The sequence below is a fragment of the Haliaeetus leucocephalus genome, unplaced genomic scaffold, assembly GCF_000737465.1.
Source record: "Haliaeetus leucocephalus isolate CR32 unplaced genomic scaffold, Haliaeetus_leucocephalus-4.0 Scaffold229, whole genome shotgun sequence".
In the NCBI taxonomy this organism is placed as follows: domain Eukaryota; kingdom Metazoa; phylum Chordata; class Aves; order Accipitriformes; family Accipitridae; genus Haliaeetus; species Haliaeetus leucocephalus.
This window is the reverse complement of record NW_010972665.1, coordinates 12,809,916-12,832,714: the sequence shown is the minus strand read 5'-3', so window position 1 is coordinate 12,832,714 and position 22,799 is coordinate 12,809,916. Positions and strand designations below refer to the sequence as shown.

Genomic DNA, 22,799 nt, shown 5'->3' with positions numbered 1-22,799 from the left:
ATTTTCCTGACATTGTGGAGTTTTAACTTTTAAAAATGATACTGACAAAGACTTGTGTGCTTGAAAGCTTGTCTGATTTTTCTGGCTCAGTCAGTCTGCCTGATAAAAGACACCATCTAATTTAACAGTATTTACATTTTTATTTCTTACTTCTTTTGTGGATTGACTTCATTGCTGTTTAAAGCTTTATAGTGAAGGGATCAGAACAGCTGCCCAGTGTACCTTAGGCAAGCAGAAAATACAGCACATCACCATTACACAGGTGTCTGACATTTGAAGTGGGATTTTCAAAAGGCAAGCTTCAATTATTCTGGACAAGTTGTAAAACCGCAGAGTTGCACTTTTTCGTAATTGTTCTTATGCCAGTATATGGTGGGAATGCTGCTCAAGGTTTTCTGGGAGTTTTCTGAGGACAGAGGAGTTGCGACCTCCTTTTTCACAATTAATGGCCAATCAAGGAAAACTCACAATTCAGGAAGATAATTTCCAGGATGCAGCATAGCGTATGTGGTGCAGGCAGCACAGCTATTGAGACAGAACAAAACAGCTTTAATTTGCATGCAGCCTGTGTTGTCAGTATATATCCAACTTGTTTTGAACAGGAAATTTTTCACTAGATTGGGCTTAGTATGTTATAATGAAGCTTTAGTTACAAGACTTGGTAGTCCTACAGGAATCATTTCAAGGTTGGACTTGGAATACCTTCTTGCGTAAGAATATTTGCTTCCTAATGTGGCAGTGTCAGAGTTTTGGGTTTTTTTCTCCTCTATAAAGGAGAGAACGTCAGGGATAAAGTTTTGCCAACATTTGAAAACACAGTTATGGAATTTAAAAATGTGAATGTTTTGAATATATTGCAGTAAATTTTGCAGCAGTTTTAATTATTTTCATTGTGTTTAGATAGTAGGGCTTGAATTGTGAACAAAGTTTGCCCTACTGTTGGAAGTTGTTACTGAGAATTCATAATTTCTTCTTTTTCATTAAATACATATCTAAATATCATTTTTTGGTACTCAGTTCTGAACTCAGGACTATTTTGCTTGCATTGCTGTAAAATTCCTTAACTGCTATAATAATTGCATATGTATAATGAATTATCCTGTATTATACCAGATGGAATAATTGATTGTTACTGCTTAAAAATAGGCTAAGTATAGCCAGGGTTAGTGGAATGGTAGGGTAGGATAACAGGAAAGCCCTTTGTTATTTTAAAGGTCAGAAATTAGTGGATACAAAAATGTTATCTTGGCATTCATGATTTGTTCTGCCTAGAAAGACTTAAATGTAGTGTTCAAACTCCTGTTTTCTGAGTATGAGAGCAGTAGGATGGAAAGATCTATAAAATATGAGTCAGACTGAATGATTGCTATTACAGACACTCCAAAAATTAAAGGTGATGAATAGGTGGAACCAAACTTTGGCAAAAAAAGAAAAATAAGAGAATTTTCTTGTCTGCAATTTTTAAGCAGTAATAAATGTTACAGAGAGAGAATGATAAGTAAACTGAGTGCAGAAAGTGCCTAAAAAATTAGTTTTAGTTTTCATGCTTCCTTACTGTTTGTTTTAAAACCGTTTTTGGCAGTAGGATTTATTTTTAAATTAAAAAATAAGGCAGGATGCTAAAGAAGGTAAAGAAAACTTACTTGTTGTAAGACATAAGCATAAGCAGTAAGGTGAATCAGCAAGTAAACTGTAAGTCACAGAATATAATGACATATGCATTTAAACTATCTGTTCTCATTTTTAGGTTGTCTTTTAGTAAGAACGGAGTGGTTAGGATAGATGGTTTCTCCTCTCCTGATCAATATGATGATGAAGCACTGAGTTTATGGACACATGAAAACTATGAAGATGATGAACTGGACCTAGAAACTTCTAAATACATTCTAGATATCATAGGTGATAAATTTTGTCAGTTAGTAACATCTGAGAAAACAGCCATGTCCTGGGTGAAAAAAGATGGTAAGGAAATCTCAGATGCTCTCAAGTGTTCTGCAGTTTTACTCGAATGTTTGCATTCATCGTGACCCATTGCTTTCTTTCGAGTAGCTCACTTCACCGGACTGTTGTGTTGAATTTTCCTAGGCTATTTTGTAAGAGCATATGTCAGGAAGGGGCAGGGACCTTCCTCAATGGGCCAGCCCATTCCCCCTCGCTGTGCTGGGCCAGGGCTGGGGCCAGGCTGCTGTTGGGATTGGAGCAGCCTCGGTTCCCAGCTTGGCCTCCAGCTCTCCAGCCAGAGCAGCCAGCTCCAAGCCAAGGCTCGCAGTGAGCCAGGTACCGACTCTGCCAACAGACGTTGTGTCTCTGACGTGTCTCCTTCCCAAAACAAAGAAGAATAATGTGACAGCGTGGGCCCTGCAGAGCATGTGCTAACACCACCGCCTCCTCCCCACCAAAGCCACAGTTAGTCCGTCCTTCTGGTCCATGGCAGATGGGCACAGGCTGGAGACGGGTGGGTGGCTCCACTAATTCCAGGCAGTACGAGGAGGAGGTGGGGCAGAAAGCAGAAGTACTAGCCAGGTCTCCAGGACAGGCACCTCCCTCCCCTCCTGCTAACTTTAATCATCCAACTCACCAGTTCGGCTGCTGTTGAGATTAAACATGTCCCGTAGGCAGTTGTGAAGAACCCAGCTCTCTTCATTGCATGGGGTTAAAAGTATATGTTAAGTTCTTCTTCATAATTGCAGCCAACTCATGTTGAGCACAAATATTCTTTCTGTATTACTTTAGTCTGTGGTTTTTGGATGCTTTAATTTCTTTATAGTGTATTGATAGTAGCATTGATGGGGATGCTGTGTAATGCCACTAAGGGGGTAGATGTTGACGGTCTGTTTATGAAGGATCATTTTCCTCCCCCCACACCCAGTTGCGTCTGAGGGGAAAATTACAAATGCTTCATCTGTAAAGACTATTCATTCTGTGCTTTGCATTTAAATTTCAGTCCTTTTATTCTGCTTATTTTGTATTTCAGCCAAAATTGCATGGAAGAGAGCAGTGAGAGGAGTCCGTGAGATGTGTGATGCATGCGAAGCCACATTATTTAACATTCATTGGGTCTGCCAAAAATGTGGATTTGTGGTCTGCCTAGATTGTTACAAGGCAAAGGAAAGAAAAAGTTCTAGAGGTCAGTTCTTTATGAACTAGAGTATTGTATAGGCTGTTTATTCTAATTTGTTGTAGAGCTGCTGATCCACTAGTGTAACTGCCTTTCTGTAAAGTGTTAAATTACTGCTTGTGTATTTTGGTTTCTCTTAGATCTTTTTCACCTCCTTTTTTTTGTTGGTAGATGTAGAATCAGTCATTCAGAAAGTAACTGCTGTGGTGGCTATTTTAGGTCTTTGTCCACTTTTCAGTCTTTTTGTGTGGATTGTCTTGGATTGCTGGTGCCTTGCCCCTCAAGGTTAAACCTTGTTCTTCAGCTGTGAGACTGGCACTCCATTACACCTCCCTGCTTTATGGCAACTCATTGCTGTTAAGACTTGCGTTGATTGGAGTACTTTCTGGAGTCCTCCGTTCAGAAGTATGTGGTTTGTCATACTGACTTAGCAGCCTACTTTTTTATTATAAGAAAGAAAGAGATGGAGAAAAATACTAAACATAGTATTTAAAACGAGTGTTAATGGAGGTTTCACAATGCAGCAGCCTGCACACATACTCGGTTTAGTCCAACTCCTGTGCTTTAATAGAAATGTCTAGTTTAGTCCGTAGTGAAGTGTAAGAGGACTGACTTGCAAACCTGTGGTTTCTGAGTGACCCAGCCTGTTGCAATTGAAAGGAGGAATGGCTTGGAAGATTGATCTGGTCATTCAGCCCTCGGCTGTGACATTGGTGCTCAGGCTGCTTGTTGGAAAAGACTGCCTTCCCCTGGGTGGCAGGCACTGTGCCCTGGCACAGTCCTGTGGTCAAACACTGTGCCAGGAACTGATTCAAGTATAATGCTGTTTTGAAAAGCATTTCCATGTTTGTCGTAGCAGCATAATGTCACAGATGTGAAATGTTAGTAAAATAAAATTTAACTGTTAGATGATAAATCTTTGATAAATGGAGAGACTCATCCACTTTGTCCTTGGCTTGCAGTGAGAGGCCTCCTACACTGTGGTGATAGGATGTTCCCAGAGACTTCCATCAAAGCCTGAAGTTTCTAGGGAACTAATGTTAGCATTTTCCAACACGGAGAACGGTCGTTAATGCTTTAATGCTGGAGGCTGCTTCAGCAGCTGTTAACTGGCTTAAGTCTGTGTGTGCGCATCCATCTGACGTGGCTTGGGATATACGCTGAACGTTATTTACCCTAGTGGGAACATGCAGTCAGAGGCTTTTTATAGTGCGCGTGTTAACCAGCCAGGAAAATTTTAGTAAAATGTCTTCAAAGCTTAAAAAAGCAGTATACAGAAGCAGGCTTCTTTTCAGTCTTATAACACGGAAGATGTTCTCCTTACTGTTCATCACAACATTACATGCAGAAGCAGAAGCGCGATAGCTTCCCCCTCTGCGGCTTTATTTCTAATGATGCTGTAGGATTCGTGTGAACTATATCCCTCGTTTGGCACTCTCTTACAAAGTTCAGAACCACCCACCCATCTCTATATAATAGCACTCTATATTGCACCATTTTTCCTGGAACCAGTAGTTGTTTTTACAGTTGCTAAATTTAACGGAGAATACACTGGTTTCCCCCTGCTTCAGCAGGAATGTTAGAGGTTTAAATATTCCACATTCAGATATTTATCGATGAATTCTGTCATTACTACATGAATGAATGAATATGCATCCATTGTTACCTTCAGACAATTCATGGCACCATCAAGTGGAATGCCATATGATGGCATTTCAGTGGTAAAATACATTAAGTAGATATATGCTGTTTTGTTTTTTGATTTGATTATGTTTGTGACCAATTACATATTTCAATGTTTTAGGAGTTACAAAAAACTGCAAAATAGCTAACAAATCTAATATTTCTCTGAAGGGAACATTTGGTACGTTTTTTATCTACTACAGTGTAAGAAAATAATTCCCTTTTCAGAGGGAAATTGCATTCCTATTTCTGCCCCAAAATCACATAGCAGATCAGTGACCACTTGCTTGGCCAGACATTTTTTTGCTCTCGTTCTTCCTCTCTCTTGTCTTTACACTGCATATTTTTCCGGCAGGGACAGTCTTCCTGGAACTTTATAGAAAGCCCCTCTCTCCTACCAGTTAGGCCCTCCCTGCTGCCACAAATGATTTTCAACCAGTACATACAGACTTGTGGTTTCATTGTTGCTTTAATCTGACATAAATCCATGATACAACTTCCCTCTCCTTTGTGCCACCAGTAACTTCGGGGCAGCTGCATGGTAGGCCAAATCAGAGAATTCATTTGGTTACAAGTTCATCTTTTTGGCTTGTTTGGCCCTCTCTGGTCAAAGACAGCCACTTCAGTTGGAGTGTGGATTGTGTCAAATTAAATTAACCATACAATCGCAGCCTAACTGTGTCTCTCTTCTGTGTCGGAATTCAAGGGAGTCTCGCTACCTCAATAGCAATTGTAAAGGATTTCGGCTTATGCTAAGTTGGCAGCTTGCTAAATGTAATAAAGGGAATATACTTTGAAACTTTGAGGTTATTGGCAAGAGTCTGTGTTACAGATGCGGCTATTTCAGATTTCAGTGTTGTCAAAACTCTTTATTCTTTTCCTTGTTGTGAAAAGTAGCTGTTATATGCAGATTTTTGTCACACCGGATACCAGGACAGAAGACTTACAGTATGTGTAGAAAATTGTTTCTAACTAAAACAAATCTGAAAAATGTTAGTTAGCCCTGTGTACCACTGTAAGTAAAGTAAAACAATTGGCAATGTTATTTTGCAGATAAGGAGTTATATGCCTGGATGAAGTGTGTGAAGGGACAGCCTCATGATCACAAGCACCTGATGCCAACACAGATTATTCCAGGCTCTGGTAAGACCATGTGTGAACAAGCAGGATGTGTTTTTTCCCAGGCCTTTCTGTGAAGAGAGGCCGGAGTCGTTTCTTGAAACTTCTCATTTTCCATTTAAAAACTTGTGAATTGTGTCAAATCATTGCAGGAAGGCAAGTGATTCTGGGCAGTTAACAGCAAGGGGCACAGATGACGAAGAGAGGAGGAATGTGCTGACAGATGTCTGAAGGGGTTTTGGGGACAGGCAGTGAAGAAATTCAGGGTGTTTGTTGTGACTGTTTTGTACCTTTTCAGAGCAGAATAAAATAGCCAGAATGTACTTAATAAATCTGACCTTAGCTGTTAAAAGAAAATCTTGGACTAGTACTGCCAAGGAGCATTGTGTGACAACAGATTTTTGGGGATTTGCTTTTTGCTGTTTTCTGTCTGTCCCACCCCCACCAGAAAAAAAAAAAAAAAAAAAGAAAAGATTCATGTGTGGTTTTGGTTGGACATCTGATTGAGCATCGTAAAGCAAAATGCAGTGAAGGAGCTTGTGATAAATGGGAAAAATAAGGATTAATCCTAAAGCCAGCTAAATTCAGAATTTTTCTTGCAACCAAGTAAGTTTTACAAAGAAGTGCAGTTAAGTGTGGTGGTGGTTGTTAGCACAACCATTATTTTATGGGTTGCTGCATGTTAGTTCAGGTAGAAATGAAGATTGGTTAGATTCCATAATAAATTCAAATTGTGACATTCCCCAGAACAGGTTCCAGACTGAAACTGGTTTTAATTTTAAATTGTAAAGTGAACCACTCATGTGGAAACAGCACAGTGAAGACTGCTTACATAACCTTGGTTTTGTTCTTCTGTGCATACCCATTACCAAACAGCCTTAAATTACATGATCACGTACTAATTTTTTTGTCAAGACGTGGCTCACTTCAGTCTGTAGTTTGACGGCTTTATTAAAAGAAGCAATGATGCACCCGTTGAACAGTGAGGAGTAAATAATGAATGACTGGCTTGCTTGGGGTGTGCCATGTAATGGCAATGCAGAGTGAAGGTTAGATTATTCAGAAGAGTAGCGTGCAATTATTTAATTAAAGACCTTGTCTCTTTCTGCATGAGCTTTAAGGTAAACTGGACAGTCTTTTTATAGTGTTGTTCGCTGTTAAATTTAGCATTTTTATTAGTTTTAACTTTTAAAAAGGTTTGGAGATAACATTTTAACATCACTGTGTGTGTATTGTAAAGAGGGACACAAAATGATTGAGAGCTGCTGATGGTTTTCTTCTTACTTGTCTTCTAGTTTTGACAGATCTTTTAGATGCTATGCACAATATTAGAGAAAAATTTGAAATTAAATCCCATTGTCAGTGTACCAGCAAGCAGAACACGCAAGCTGGCAAGCTTCCTGCAATGAATGGTGTGTCTCAGGTGAGTCTAAAATGTGTGTATACGTTGTAGTTTTTTCAGGTGTTCTGATTCTTGTGGATTTTTGTATTTGAATAGTACCAGTTGCATTTTAATTTGCATATATGATGGTTAAGTGCTAGCCTTGTCTTTGAAATACATTAAAGCAGAGTTATATACTTAAAAATAAATTTGTTCTTTGCAGGTTTTGCAGAATGTCCTTAACCACAGTAATAAAATTTCTCTGTGCATGCCTGAGTCTCAACAGCAGAATACTCCTCAAAAGTCTGAGGCAAATGGTAGTACAAGTCCAAGGAGTGATGTAAGCACAGACAGCAAGTTAACACCGCCTGAATCCCAGTCACCGCTGCACTGGTTAGCTGACCTTGCAGAGCAGAAAGCCAGAGAAGAAAAGAAAGGTATATGTTTGAAATTGTCATATCATGTCCATGACTTTGGGGGCACCAGTGATAGGTAATTGAATTAATTAGGAAAAAATCACAGTTTTCTGTTCAACAAAAAGAAAAGATGATGTTGTTTTCCCCCTTAATTTTAATCTTGAAAGTGCAATGCCTTCTCCTGGTGGCATCTGTTACCAGAAGAGCCACTAGTGGAATGCATGTATAATGTGGCAGTATTTCCAGCTACAGCATCTCTCATTTGTGACAGGTACTCACTCAGCTGCATGTCTGAGATGCTGAGGAAGGCCTTTTCATGGTCACACTGTTTGACTGCATTTTGAAGGATCTAGTTCATCCTCTGGTGTGTTTTCAGGTGAATAAAGCACTAGTGCTACAGTATATTACCACCACTGTAAAATGCAGGATACTGGTGCTGTTCCTATGTCTGCATCATGATGCAACAGTGTAAACTTCCAATGATTGTTTTTGTTTTAGAGAACAAAGAATGTCCTTCTGGAAAACACTCAAAGGAAGAGAAAGACCAGGATAATTTGGAGTCCCAAAACTGTAAAAGCTCTCCTCCTGCATCCCAGAACAACGAGCAGGGCTCAACATTACGAGATTTATTAACTACGACAGCAGGCAAATTGCGTCTAGGTTCTACAGATGCTGGTATTGCTTTTGCTCCAGTTTACTCTACAGGAACAGCAGTAAGTGTTTACAAGAAGCGTGGTTTTTATATCAGGATTTGAAAAGCTCTATTGTTTGTTTTGGTGCATTGTAGTTAGAGCAGTCTGATAGCTGTATTGCTTTAAATACTCATTTATAATTAAAACTTTATATGCACGCACACATTTGTATTAACATTTTTTATTTATTTATACATATACATACATACATATATATATATATATATAAAATGGTAATTGAGACATACTATGAAGAAAATGTCCGTGAAGTCAGATAAAGCCTAACCTGACAAAGTAAAGGAAGATTACAACATACTGAGTTTTGTAAGAACTGTGTATTTCTAACTTTTTGCATGTAAGAATGCATGCAGTTTTCTAGAAAGGAAGTAGATAACTGCAAGCTTCTAATTGGTAACGAAATGTTGTCATTCTACTGCAAAAAGAATTGTGTTAACTTTATTTGCTTTTACATTGTTTAAGCATGCATTTGTTTGTTTTCTAACAGAGTGGCAAGAGTGGAAGGACTATGCCAAACATTCTTGATGACATAATTGCTTCCGTAGTAGAAAACAAGATTCCACCAAACAGAGCACCAAAGATAAATGTAAAATCTGAAATAAAAGATGAGCCAAAGGATGATAGAAAATGTATTCAGGATGACTGCAGTAAACGGTACAGTGATATTCAGTATTCGTGGATCTGTGATAAGCATGTTTTGTGGCTCAGAGACCATAAAAACAACAACAACTGGAAGCTATTCAAAGAGTGCTGGAAACAAGGAAGGGTAGGTATTGAGCCGTTCGGTCTATAAAGTGACCTCAGCATGAATTCTGGGGGAGTTGTGTTAAAAGACAAATTTGCCTAACTCCATGTTTGAAAATGTATTGTTAGCAGTGGGCGAAAGCTTGTCAGGTATAACCCACATATGAACCTTGTGTAGTTTAAACCTCAGTTAACTGCCATTAATAAGTAAGAAATTACTGTTACAGAGACTCAAACTCCAAAAAGATGTGTGTATGACATCTTGGGTATGGTTGCCTTTAGAGGAAGTGCTAACAGCTCAGGAGGGCCAAGGTCTTCAGTGTATGTTTCAGATGCATTTGTATTCCAGTTCAGTTGAAGAAGTTGTTTACTTGTGGAAGGATTGGTATTGATTTTTTTATTGTATTTTATTTTTTACAGCCTGTTCTAGTGTCCGGTATGCATAAGAAAATGAACTTCAGCCTATGGAAAGCTGAGTCAATTAGTCTAGATTTTGGAAACCAGCAAGCTGATATCTTGAATTGCAAAGACAGTATTATTTCAAACACCAATGTCAAGGAGTTCTGGGATGGTTTTGAAGATGTTTCAAGTACGTTACTTTAAGTGTATTATTCCCTTGATTCTGAACATGGTCAATGTTAGAAACTGCAGTTAAACATACTCTTTATGGATCTTGAGGCTTTGAAGAAACTTTAATTTAAAAAGAAAGCTCTAGGTAATTTGCTTCCAGAGAATGTGATGAAAACTGGCATTTTGTACCTTTGTAGAATTAAAGATGTGCTAATACACTAGTTAGGTCTGATTAAGAAACAAATGTCATCGTTCCTCAACTAGTTGACTTTGTTTTGGTATCATTCTTGAGTCTTGAAATTAATTATCTCCTGGTTTATGGATGAAATCTTTATAGACAGGTTAAGAGTTAAGTTATATATTTCAGTTGAATAAAGTAAAACACCTACAGTCTATTAGTTTTTAGTAATTTCGATGTTACTTGCAGAACGGCAGAAAATAAAAAACGGGGAAACAGCTTTACTAAAACTGAAAGATTGGCCTTCTGGTGAAGATTTCAAGGCTATGATGCCAGCAAGGTATTTGAGTTTAATATTAGATATTCTTAAGTCAGTCTCCATGTTGGGTTTTTTTTTCTCTCTATGTAATGACACAAATTCAATTGCATTCTTCTTTCTTTTCTCCTCCAGATATGAGGACTTACTAAAAAGTTTACCCTTGCCTGAATATTGTAGTCCAGAAGGAAAACTAAACTTGGCTTCTCATCTGCCAGGATTTTTTGTCCGTCCAGATTTGGGACCCAGACTGTGCAGTGCATATGGTGAGTATGCCATAGAAGCGTAGCAGTTACCTCTTCTTTAAAAGTGTGACTGACTTGCATATTAACAGTACATGAACCTCAGGCATGAGAGTTTATTTGCTTCTGCATTTCTTTCTGTCTTTTCTTGTGCTGTTACAGTGTTCTGAAGCATATAAATGGTTAGCTACTTCTACACAAAGACAGATCCAGTCTTTAATAATGCTGTATGACAAAATACTTCCTGAAATATTATTGCATTCATAATTCTGGTCATAAATAAATCCCAGCATATTTATCATAACTTGCATTTGTATTGTATGCTGTGCGCTCAAAAACCTGTTTAGAAAAGGTTGTTTCCCTCAGACCTTTTCCAGCTGCTCCTTCTTTTGCAAACAAATTTGTTCAATTCTGTTTTACAAATTGTTCTAATAGGACAAGAAATGGGTTGTAATTTGTGGCATGATGGCTTTGATTTAAAGAGTTCTCCAGATGTCCTTTGAAATAAACATATTAATGATAGTGATCAAGGCATGGGTCCGAAGAACTGAATCATTAATGACACTTTCATGTAATACTGCTGCAACCTTAGTGTTCTGAAATGTCCCTTTGACTTAAGCGTGTATGTTTTAACTTCTTAGACATAAAATTAATTTTCCTCTTTGCTTGGGGATTTCTTTTGATTAAGAACTCTGCTTACAGCCAGGCATAAAAGAGACACATTTGATTTGATAACCTTGTGTATTCGTTGTACTTATATTCTGCCCCGAACAACCTGAAAGGTTGGGAAGCAATGCAGTGGTCAGGAAATGTCTTCAATTATTCTGCTGAAATGTGTGGTGTTCTGACACAATTGCTCTGTAGGGACAGTTACCTGGGCTAAGAGATATCTCAAGGTTCCTGTTAAAAAGTAACATTTTCTTGGTTAGCAAGTGAAACAAAAGTGTATTTGTAGTTTGTATATCTCAGTATTTTCACATTAAAGCCTGTGTACATAAAATGCTTTCCAGTGATGCTTAGTGTGCTTTCAGAAATGTCATCTCAGTTAGCTGTTGCACGTTTCTATTTGAAGGTGAATATGCAATACAACAAATCTTAATTTTATCTTGTAACATAGGTGTGGCAGCTACTAAAGACCATGATATAGGAACCACAAATCTCCATATTGAAGTTTCTGATGTTGTGAACATCCTTGTTTATGTTGGCATAGCGAAAGGAAATGGAGTACTTTCCAAATCAGGTAAAGGGAAGCTCATTGTAAGAGGTGTAGATGGACTGAATGATCTGCTCCTTTTAAAATTGACACTGTTCTTCTGAAGCGGATGAAAAGATATCCATAAGTACTTGTTTAATCCTGGGAGATTCTTTGTTTCAAGAATTTGCACACACATTAATTCCGCATAAAATACACTGCAGTTCATGAATGGTATTTTGAACTCTTTTCACTTTTTTTGCCATTACCTATAATTGATGTACCATTCCTATGCTGGGGCTGGCAGAGCTAAAGAAAATGCAGGATGAAGGATTTTCCCTGGAAGCTGTGGTAGTTCTAACAATTATGTCAGGGTGATGTATTTGCCAAACCTTCTGTTTATTCTGCTCCCTCTGGATGCACTGTGTTTGCTCTATTGAATTTGGACTGTAATGTAATTTTTCAGCACTGGAGAGCTTAAATTGGTGTATGTTAGTCGTCTGTATGAGGTTTATTGCTTATGTGAAACAGTCTTTAAATCACTGAAATAGTTTTGTTTCTTTCCTCTTACTCTTGTGTCCTTCTATTCCATAATCAGCAAATGTAGATTTTGAATGTGACTAACAGAGCTGCAGTAAGGTTTGCTGTCTTTTATTTGCTTTGTTTTCACTTGCATATGCACTGAGTTAATAGCAGCAAAACTTGAGCATATTTGGAGAGCTCTAGCTTCTTGACTAGCTGCTGCAGAACAGCATGCACAGCACTGCTGTTGCTGACTGCAGGAAAACACCTTTTTCATCTTTTAGTTTTTTGGTGCCAGCCCTGCTTGTTTATTTCAGGTAGGAGAATGTGTTCTGTGAAATTCAAGAAATGTAAAAAAGTTTAAGCATTGTTTTTAAGGTATTTATGGCATTCATTTTCTAGTAACTAATTACAAACACTGAACAAAAAGATCAGCTGGGGACTTCTGTTGTATTCAGCAGACTTATCTGCTCAGTTTCACATAAGAAATTCAAAAAGAAGGTGTTTAAGTTTTTCCTCTGTCTCACTTTTAAAAAATACGTTTGTTGAATCTTAGGAGTTTTGAAGAAGTTTGAAGAGGAGGATTTGGATGACCTTTTAAGGAAGCGGTTGAAAGATTCAAGTGAATTACCTGGTGCTTTATGGCACATTTATGCTGGCAAAGATGCTGACAAAATAAGGGAGTTTCTGCAAAAGGTTAGATTTATAATATGTGTTTTATAAATATAATCTAAGTAACTGGTAAATTAAAGGGGGCTGGCAAAAACCACAAACCCCACCCCTGTGCTTAGGGAAGGGAGGGAGCAAAATAATTTCCTTTATAGCACATAAAATAAATTATAATTGGCCTGCTACATCATCAACAAATAAAATATGTAACATGATATGTATTACCTTCTTAAGGGTTACAGGTAGCCTGCAAACTCTGAAGGCTGAGGAGAGCATGGAGATCTATTCTTGTCCTTCTCTAATACAAAGGATCGTTTGTAGGATAATGTTTTTATGTCACTGATCCATTCTTGCATTATGAGATGCTGAAATTTTTGTGAATTGTCCTATGCAAAAAACCCTGACCTTGCAACCCAGCAGCCACTGGTCTTCATAAGGACTCTGTGTCACGTCAGTTAGCTCAAAGAACGTGCCTTGGCTCTGTGAAGATGAAAGCAGTGGGGGATAGTGTACCCAAGGGCAGCAGACTTCTTCAACGTTAGCCACTTCTTCAGCAAGTTAGAGCCACATCAGAACCTTTCAGGTCATTGCTTATCACATAGGTTGAATATCCACCACTGGGCCATTGATAGTCATCAATGGCATTAAATTTAGAGGTACAATCTGGGAAGCAGTTTGCTGTGCCCTTGTCTTTAGCATGTTTTCATGTCCTAGAAGGTGGTCTTGACAGATGACATAGAAATACCAAAATATCACTGAAGTGGTTGCTCGAGGAAAAGAAGTCTTCACTGTCTTGTACTGTGGGAAAAAAAACAGATGAGTTTTAACTGGCTAAACCGAAGGGATCCGTAAACAGGCTAGAGGCCAAGGTCTCTACTGTGAGCAGGAAGAGCCTGAAAAATTCAGCAGTAAAGATTCTGTTGGACAATAAGGCAGTGTTTCAGTCCCAGGGCAGCTGTCTTCTGGTGACTCAAAACATTTGCTCTTTGGCAAGCTGAGCTGTGGGGGAAAATGAGCACTAGTAAATAAAATACAGCTAATTCCAGGAGATTATGAATTACACAGCGAGGCTTTTCTGTTCGTTCCAAAAGGAGATGCTCACAAAGTAGATGGTGGCTCTTCAGTTTGGCAGAAAGAGATGTGAAGAAAATCATTAATGCAACGGAATAGGTGGACAATGAGTATTATTCAGCATTTCTTCTTTCAGAGCAATTAAGGGATATTGTGAAACCCTTTGAGCAGCAGGTTTAAAACAAAAGCACTTAAGACACTACGTAATAAAATTCGTCATTTGCTGCCACAGCTTGCCATGGTATCCAAAATGAATTGTGCACCGCCTTGTATTTTTGGTGTGGTGGTATTTTTGAAATGTTGAATTAGAGATTAATTGATGACTAGACCTTGGGACCACTTTGCCTGCTGATAAGAGATAAAATCTCAGTATCTTGTTAGTACAGAAGAAAGGTGACAATACACAAGAATGGTTTCAAGCTCTGCATCACATAATTAAGTATATTTAATATCAATATGAATAAAAATCTATGTTTTTAATGAGATAATTGTTGCGACAGATGGATTGGATATGTTTTTTTTTCTTTAGTCACTGTGATTAATTAGCAATTAATTAAGGTTATTCGTTCCTCTGTAGTTAACTTGATGAGAAATGGTTGTTGCAGTTAAGTCTACTGCTGTTGGGAAGTTTTGGTGTTTTGGGGGGTTTTTTGGTTTTGTTTTTTTTTGTTTTTTTCCCTCATTTTTTCCGAATTCCTTGATGGGATGGTAGGAAAATAACTTGTTATCACAGAGTGGTTGAGATTTGTAGGGGACCTCTTGAGCTCAGAGTCACGCAGAGCAGGTTGCTCAGGACCATATGACCCTTAGTTTTGTCTGTGGCTTTTTTCCTGAGCTGGGGTTGTGGTGTTACGTGTCTGTGTCAAAACTGAAGGTTTTAAACTTGAGGAGTTGGCAGCATAGGAACTCTTGAGGTCACATTTTATTTTCTTGATGAAAGAAGTCACGCAGAGAGTGTGTTGCTTATTAGTAAATTATTGTGCTGAGTTCGTTAAAGCTCTACATTTTGGAGTGGGAGTTCTGCAGTTGTCTTCAGTTCAGTGGGACTTGTCAGTTCTTTTGAGGTTCTTTTGAGTCCCTAACTAAAATTCTTGTTTGGGTATTGGGAACACAGTAGTGTTGCTTCATAAGTTAGGTATACTTACAACTTACCAGCAAAAGGTTCAGCTTCTTTTGAAAGTGACTTGGGATCTTTTCTGTACTTACAGATAGCAAAAGAGCAAGGCTTAGAAGTTTTACCAGAGCATGATCCAATACGTGATCAGAGTTGGTATGTGAACAAAAAACTGCGCCAAAGACTCCTCGAAGAATACGGAGTAAAAACCTGTACAGTTATTCAGTTTCTTGGTGATGCTATTATTCTACCAGCAGGAGCACTTCATCAGGTAATGTACATCTGTTTAAAGACATACAGGATTAAATAACATAAATACAATAAAGTAAATTTTTTCAAAGACATAACTACATCTGTACTCAAATTAAATTTTATTTTCTTACTGGTAGGTATTAGTGTGTAGGAATGTATAATAAGGTATATCTGCTTGTGTAGATGACTAGCCAGTACTAACATACAGCAACTTGAATGCTTGAAATTAAGACTGTTCCTTTTTTCCTTTAAAATGAAAAATGAGCAGACTATTATTAACAGCTTTTTTCCACTTTCATTTCATTAGCAAATTTCTAAATAAACTGGTGTTAGTTATGGCAAGGTCAGGTTAGTATTTTTTTTTTCTTCTAAAACCAAAAGTTTACCTAACCTTAGAGAGGCAGGGAGAACAACCCAAGCAGATAAAAATACCTGGATGTCAGGTGTCATTGTTTTTATCTTCAGCCGTAGGACAATTGTAGAGACAGTTCGGGTATAACAAGATGTTTTTGTAACAGTATTTGGAGGTTGTTTTTCCACTCCACCTTAAGTTCCTTTGTACACAGAAGGTACATCAATCACCAGGAGTCATCATTGTCCCTTCAGCAGCTTCCCTTACCATCAGAAAGAGCGATGTTACCTTGCCAGCAGCTGGGCTGATTTAATTCTTAGTTATGTAAGAAAAAGTACTGCCAGTAGGGCAGTTCTGGAGGAACAGTATGAATTGGTGTGGCAAGCTTCAGTCCTCTTCTAGCACATAGGGTTTGTTACTTCATTTTTTTGTGTGTGTGTGTTGGTTTTTTTTTTTTCTCACAGTCTGCAAACTGCTTCTCCTTGGTGAAAGGAGGAGGAAAGCACAATTGTTTAGATGAGATTTTTGGGCAGTTCTAGATTTCTTTCTTTCTTCACTCCATGAACGTTTTCCTGTTTCAACAGGAAATGGAGCCTGCTGTCTTGCCAGCTGTCAAGCACCACTAATTAGGTAGCTGACTGTCAAGGAATGAGGACCATTCCCACCTGCAGTAGGGGTTGTAAACCATCTTGCTGTTAAAGATTTATCATTGATCTCCACTTGGGTTCAAGCGAGGCCAGGCCTTTCTGAAGAAGATGCTATTTGGTTTCTGATTCGCAGATCAGTTTCCAACCACTGTCTCTTCTGGGCAGAGAGGAAGCAATGGCTTAGCGTGTCACTGTGACCAGGGCAGTGGAGTTTTCTCTGTGAAAAAAAGGTCTAGGTTGTAGTGATGACGGGTGTTACATCCCTAATCTGTCTGCTGGCTATGTCAGTTGCTGGGGCATTGAAAGCAACAGGTACCTTACCCAGACTAGACCCCTTTGTCATTCCAGTGAATGTTTAGATGGGTGGTATGTTAACCCTGGATGATCTGCGTGGGTTTGTTTTCTGGCAAAAGAAAGAAAGAAAAAAAACCCAAATCAATCCAGGTGACCAAATCTTGGGTTGTTGTAGGTTGCCTTTCCCTGCACCATGTCTCCAGGGCTTGATGTTGCTTCATAAAGGTGAAGGGATGTTTGGCATTGATGTTATTCTTAGCTCCTGTTAGGCTAAAGCAGTTAGGACTCCCACAGTTGATAAGATTTGTATTGCATCCTCCAGTAACCTTACTCTGATCTCTCAAAACAAGGGAGATATCACAGATACGAGAGTGAAAAGGCAACCCACAGAAAATAACAAACATACTGGGAAATTTGTTTTATATAGCACGTGGCATTATATAAAGGCATACAGTTTATAAAACATGAAGTAGTGGGACTGTTCCAGGCTTCCTTGCAGTTCATAGGTTTAAGGACCAAAAATAAGACCACTCTTATCTTTATCTCCTTGGCTTTAAACTCCAGATTTCTTTTGAAGTGGTAATGTTCTAGCTTCTGGCACCAAGGAGTTAATAACATGGTGTTTTTAAACCTTAGTGGGTGAAGCTGAGAACCTTTTCATCTTCAGTAAGAAGTTCCTGTGAATCTGCCACGTAGGAGGAAATGAAAGCATCGTGTTCTTTCATGTACATGTGTAGTACTCTCTATATAGAGATGCATAAATACTGACCTTAGGGATCAACACCAACACTTCATATATACAAAGCACATTTAAACACTTAAAAATAAGTCTGAACAAGAATACATACCAGGTTAAGCTTACATGTTAAGTCTTTCAGCTTTACATGCACATCGTGAATCTTTTATAATTAAAACTGGATGAGAGTTGACACTAAATTTGGTGGTAAATTAACATTTTTATTTTTATTTGCTCATCAGTAATGTTTTGGAGCAGAGGAAGTCAGGCTGAGGGATGGAGTTAGGGAGCCCAGCTGCCGGCGGTCACTGCGTAGTGTAGCTCAAGACACTTCCATCCTGGAGCCAGTTCAGTTTATTGTCATGCTGCTGCTTCTGACACGCTGGTATAGAATTGTACTACTCTAACATGGAGGAGCTTGTGTGTATTTCTTCTATATATTTTTTTTTTCCCTAGCTGCTATGGATTCATGTCTAGCTTTTAAAGTAACTTGTTCTTAATATTTTGTGGTAGCATAAAGCATTCCTCTTGCTTCCCAGGTTTCCCCCTCCTCCCTGTGTACTTGCAGACAGCAGTCACATCCCCCTTGTGATCATTTCAGTAGGCAAGGTCAAACTGTTCCAGCGGTGGGGTGGGAGGGAGAGCCTCTCCTGTGAGCTGTGACGGTCGGAGTAGCCTCGTCAGTACCTCTTGTGGAGGGAATTGCTCTCCTGGGGGGAAACCAGAAATAGATACAGCGTTGGACTGGTCTCCTCTGCAGATGCTTCCCTGAATGTACCATGAGTGATGTGCTGTAGGATTGTATCTCCTTTCTTCTTGGCTGTACGAGTAGGGGAGCTCAGAAGTGTCCCCTGCTTTGCTAACGTCTGGGCCTTGTTCTCTCTCTGGTACTTGGAACAGCGAGCCCTCAGCTCTCTCTGGAAACTTCCCCAGCTAAAAAAAGTTGGTTTTTTTTTTTCAATTGTTCTTTTGGATGATTCACTCTTTTTGCTGCTCTGCTCTGGGTCATTCTGTATCACAGTTGTCCTCTAGGGATGCCCTCCCTCCCTGGTTTTAATTTGGTGACTCCAAATCTGTAAAATATTTTAGGGATAAATTAAAAGCTAGAAATACTTGAGTCAGTGATTGAAATGTGTTGTTCAGGTTACACGCAAAACCTGTTCATAGTAGAACAGGTTATTATAATGTTTTCTATAGTGGTATTAGCTTGATTGAACAGCAGGATTATATCCTGTAAAATGGCATGCTGGAGGTAATGCGACATCCTGGTGATGTTACGATAAGGGTAAGATCTGGGAATCGTGTACGCAGAGCTGCTGGGCTGAGCGCTGGCCCTGGAGCTAAGCCCTGCAGGAAGCGGCTGGTCCTCAGTGTGAGGACAGGAGGGAGGCAGCTGTGCAGTGAGGAGCTGTGGCGGCTGTGAGGATGGACAGCCCTCTCCTCCCTGCCCACTCACCTTTCCCTGTCCTGGCCCAGGTCTGAGGCTTTTGCGATGCTCCACCCGTGTCCTGCTGGAAAAACTCTGCTCTGCGTGGGCTGGGGACAAAGCTGTTCTCTTGGTTTGGCGGGGACCGGCACAGTCGTGGGAGTGCTGTAGTCCTCAACCAGCAAACCTCAGGGGAATCGTTGCTTAACTTATTTGTGTGTGTCATTGTATCAGCTTGTATTATAAATATTATAAATAGAACTGCCTATGGGCTGTCAGCAGGGCGTTCCCATGTTAAGTACCAGACCGGCCGGGTAAAATCTGTCCTCCCCGCAAAGACTTGCCCACTGGTGAGACAGGCCCTGGGAGGGAAGGAGGTTTAAGGCACAGCAGAACGAAAGATCTGAGGGCAGCAAACATTGCCCATTCTGCAGTGGAGTTAAAGGGAATCAGTAAAACCTTGACTCAGTGAGGAGAAGGTGAAAGAAGGGTGTGGGATTTGCATGGGGTGGAAAGGAAAGCAAGGGCAGGTAGAGAGTTGAAACAGGTGAGACGCCTGCGAGGGAAGAGGGGGGGGCCGGAGCCGGCAGCCCGGCTGCACAGTGCAGAGGTGTTTCAGCTGAAGCTCTAGGAAATTTGGAGTGCTGCTGGGAGCCTCATGGTGGCACTTCTGCAGCTGTTGCTTTGCTCCTGGCTTTCTGCTGTTGGCAAATTGTGTGGCATCAACAAACCCTCTTTGTCTCCAGAATTATTTTTGGTTTGATTAATTCTCAGGAGGGAACGGCACTGCTTTGTCCTTGATGATTACAAGGCTGCAGAAACCTTGCGTACAGCACTAGCATTGAGCTAGGGGTTATCCTCTGGGATTTCACCTGTAAAGGGGCAAGCTACCTTATAAAATCAGGTGCGGGCAGTGGTTTTTAAGAAGAAAATAATTTTTAAACAAAGTGCTGTGTCCTCAAGCGTGTAGGCCCCAGAGGTTTTTTGAATGTCAGATATCACAATGGAAATTTCAGAGTATGCATTAAAAAACTCCAGATTTTGCTAGGCTCGAGCTTAAAATAGGCAGATCTTTGTCAGTACTGAGCAGGGTGGGACTGTTCATTTGCAGAATTGACGTTGCACAACTTCACAAGCAGTTGTTGGAATGTGGGGAAATTTTTTACATGCTGAAGAAACAGTGTAATTTGTAAGGGTTTGGGGGTGAAAACCTGATGCTGTATGTTTCTGAAGAGGACAAACACGAGTTGGTAGTCAGGTCACAACCAGGAAGCGTTTTTTCCTTTCCCCTGTCTTTCAGGTATGACCTGGGTGGCAGCAGGCGGTGTCCGTTTCTCTTGGTAGTTGCCTCTTATCAGTAAGAAGAAGTGTTTAGAGAAAAAAGAAAGTGCTTTTCCCCCCCCTTTAGAACCTGTCCCCTTTGTTCATGGTGGTTTGGTTTTTTTTTTCTTTTAAATATTTCCACCGGCAGTTAGTTTTCAGCAAACCTGGCAAGTTGTGCCTGGCAGGGTGCGAGCTTCCAGCATGTCCGCATGGCCTTAGGAGCTGGGTCCTGCAGTGCAGGGCTGCTGCGGAGTCAGCGTGCGGCTTCGGCACCTGCGTGGTGTTTCGGAAACGGCTGTGCAGCAGCAGTGCCTGTGCGGCTGGTAACAGGGTGGAATAACACATCAGAGTATGTTGAATTCATGTCAGAGCTGACTACAGAAAGAAGCACCAGGCTACAGGCAGATGTGCGTTGTTCAAAGTGTGCCTTCTGCCAGAAGCTAACAGATAAGCCGAATACGCTTAATTGCTCTCTAGGTAAAACATATAAAGATGCCCTTTAGTCCGACAAGCTGGTGGTTTAAGAGATTTCAAGGCCCACTCTTTTCTTGGGTGTCTCTGCCAAAGAATAACCCTAAAATACTAATTATCAGTCTCTTCTTGTTATTTTGGATAGGTGCAAAATTTTCACAGCTGCGTTCAAGTAACTGAAGACTTTGTGTCTCCAGAACATCTTGTACAGTCATTTCACTTAACGCAGGAGCTGAGGCTGTCAAAGGAAGAAATCAATTATGATGATAAACTGCAGGTAGGAAATGAATTCTGCTCTGGAAGCTGTTGGGAAGGCAGGGCATGCTCAGGCTCATTGAAATGCGGAGCAGTGTGTGGAGCTACTTCCTCGCTGCTGTTCACACAGAATAACAATGAGCAGCAGCGTGAATGCCAGGGGTGTAAATGACTCTCCCTCGAGTCGCTGTCTTTATTTATTTCACGTTACATTTTAAAATGTGTAAAAAGGTGTTTCCTTTTGCACTGGCTTAGGGCTTAGTCCTAAATGTGGTTACTTTGTAGAGTTCCTTAGTCATAGGCCTTACTAAAACCTGTCTGATGTTCTTGCAGGTTAAAAATATCTTGTATCATGCAGTTAAAGAAATGGTGAGAGCTTTGAAGATTCATGAAGGTGAAATGGAAGATATGGATGAAAACTGAGCGCGCTCTGCTTTTTTGTGTTAACATGGAGGTTATTTTTTCTAATATATGGACAGTATGCACACTAATTTAAGCTTCACAAACCATCAGTGCCAAGAAAACATAGTCATCATATTTACTTGTTAATGACACTGCAACGGTAGAGCTTCATATCACAGCCACTGTGATTACATGTTAGACTCGCAAACAATTAAGCAGCATTCGGCTGTCCTGTATTATAATGTACATGAAGTTTGTGAAATGTCAAAGATTTAAGATGATGTATTTATTTTTGGAAAAAAACCACAAAATTCTATGCTATATTGTTGATCAAATGTAAATGTGACTTGTACAGTTTGCTAAAATAATTCAGATATTTTTCACTACATTGAGACAGTTACTGTGAGAGTAGGACACAAACACCAGCTATTGCCTGCATTTGGGATCTTGCTGAGTCCGCACAGCAGTCATGTCATAATCTGAAAATTACTGCCAAATAATTGTAAACTTTGTAAAATATAAAGTATATAAAGTAGATATTAAATACAGACACTTCAGTATTTTATTGAAGCTATTCAGTGTACAATTAAACGTTTTCAAAAGGTGTAATTTATTTAAAAATTGTCTCATTTTGGTAAAATTTATGTGAACTTTTAAAGCTAAATATTAAACTTAATATGCTATGTAAATATATACATATATACATTCAATGATGTATTTTTTTAAAACATTGGCTTGCTTTAATTTGTTAAAAGTGCAAGTGTTACACATGCTTTGTACATTGAAGTTGAAAGGGGTTTTACATTTTCCATTAAAATGACTTTATCAAACGTCGTCTCATTGTGTTCGTTTTTTATGTTTGTGGCCCACGCATGACAGCCCGAGTCATTGGTTCGCTCACTTGCTCGTTCGTTCGCAGTAATGGCAAATGCATCTCCGATTGTAACGCTTGAAATGTTCTGCCGTGGTTCCTGTGCACCACTCTGCCCTCTCTGGGTTTGAGACAAAACTGCCAGGGACAGTGCTGGAGCGCAGCTCAAATGGCTGAGCCAGAAAGAGCCTCTCCTTAAGAATAAAACAATTTAAACATCGCTTATGTTCTGTCTTTAATAATCCAACACTTGCTTTGGGTGAAGGGGGAAAGAAGTTTCTATGGAACAATTTTTTTATAGCATCTTGGCTTTTTAAGACTTGTATCTGGTTTCATTTAATAATGATAAATGTTAGACAGTTGAGCAGAATTCTGGTTCTTGGAGTTAGTTTGAAAAGTGAAAGTGTACATGGATTTAAATTATTAAAACTATTCAGATGTTTAGATTTGATAGCAGATGTTAGGTGCAGCTGTTAGCTAGCTTGTGACATGTCCGAAAGGGGATAGTAACTAGCTTGGTTACTGCTCCCAGCCTGGCAAAGTCTGGCCGGGTTTTGGGTCACCAAAAAAACCCCCAAAACCCCACCAACAGAAAACCCATGTAAATTATATTAAGAAATAGTGAAACACAAAAGCAATTTCTGGTTCCAAAAGTGAAGTTCTTTATTTAGTTGGCTTGAAAACCTGGAATTTATTTGAAGCTGCAAAGAAATACTTTGGGGTTA

General features: G+C 39.5%; 1 protein-coding gene across 2 annotated transcripts in view; it reads left to right on the top strand.

Annotated features, from left to right (window-relative positions):
• JMJD1C (jumonji domain containing 1C) overlaps nucleotides 1-22,028 on the top strand; it is a 57,677-nt gene extending 35,649 nt beyond the window's left edge. For both annotated transcript variants that reach the window (XM_010567906.1, XM_010567907.1), the window contains 15 exons: nucleotides 1,748-1,962; nucleotides 2,975-3,127; nucleotides 5,855-5,944; nucleotides 7,216-7,343; nucleotides 7,525-7,738; nucleotides 8,216-8,430; nucleotides 8,915-9,193; nucleotides 9,592-9,760; nucleotides 10,169-10,259; nucleotides 10,371-10,501; nucleotides 11,595-11,717; nucleotides 12,748-12,887; nucleotides 15,140-15,316; nucleotides 20,692-20,823; nucleotides 21,135-22,028. In XM_010567906.1, the coding sequence (XP_010566208.1) occupies nucleotides 1,748-1,962; nucleotides 2,975-3,127; nucleotides 5,855-5,944; nucleotides 7,216-7,343; nucleotides 7,525-7,738; nucleotides 8,216-8,430; nucleotides 8,915-9,193; nucleotides 9,592-9,760; nucleotides 10,169-10,259; nucleotides 10,371-10,501; nucleotides 11,595-11,717; nucleotides 12,748-12,887; nucleotides 15,140-15,316; nucleotides 20,692-20,823; nucleotides 21,135-21,224 (2,347 nt within the window). In that variant the 3' untranslated portion in view covers nucleotides 21,225-22,028. The remainder of the gene's footprint in view (nucleotides 1-1,747; nucleotides 1,963-2,974; nucleotides 3,128-5,854; nucleotides 5,945-7,215; nucleotides 7,344-7,524; nucleotides 7,739-8,215; nucleotides 8,431-8,914; nucleotides 9,194-9,591; nucleotides 9,761-10,168; nucleotides 10,260-10,370; nucleotides 10,502-11,594; nucleotides 11,718-12,747; nucleotides 12,888-15,139; nucleotides 15,317-20,691; nucleotides 20,824-21,134) is intronic.
• Nucleotides 22,029-22,799: the final 771 nt, after the last annotated feature.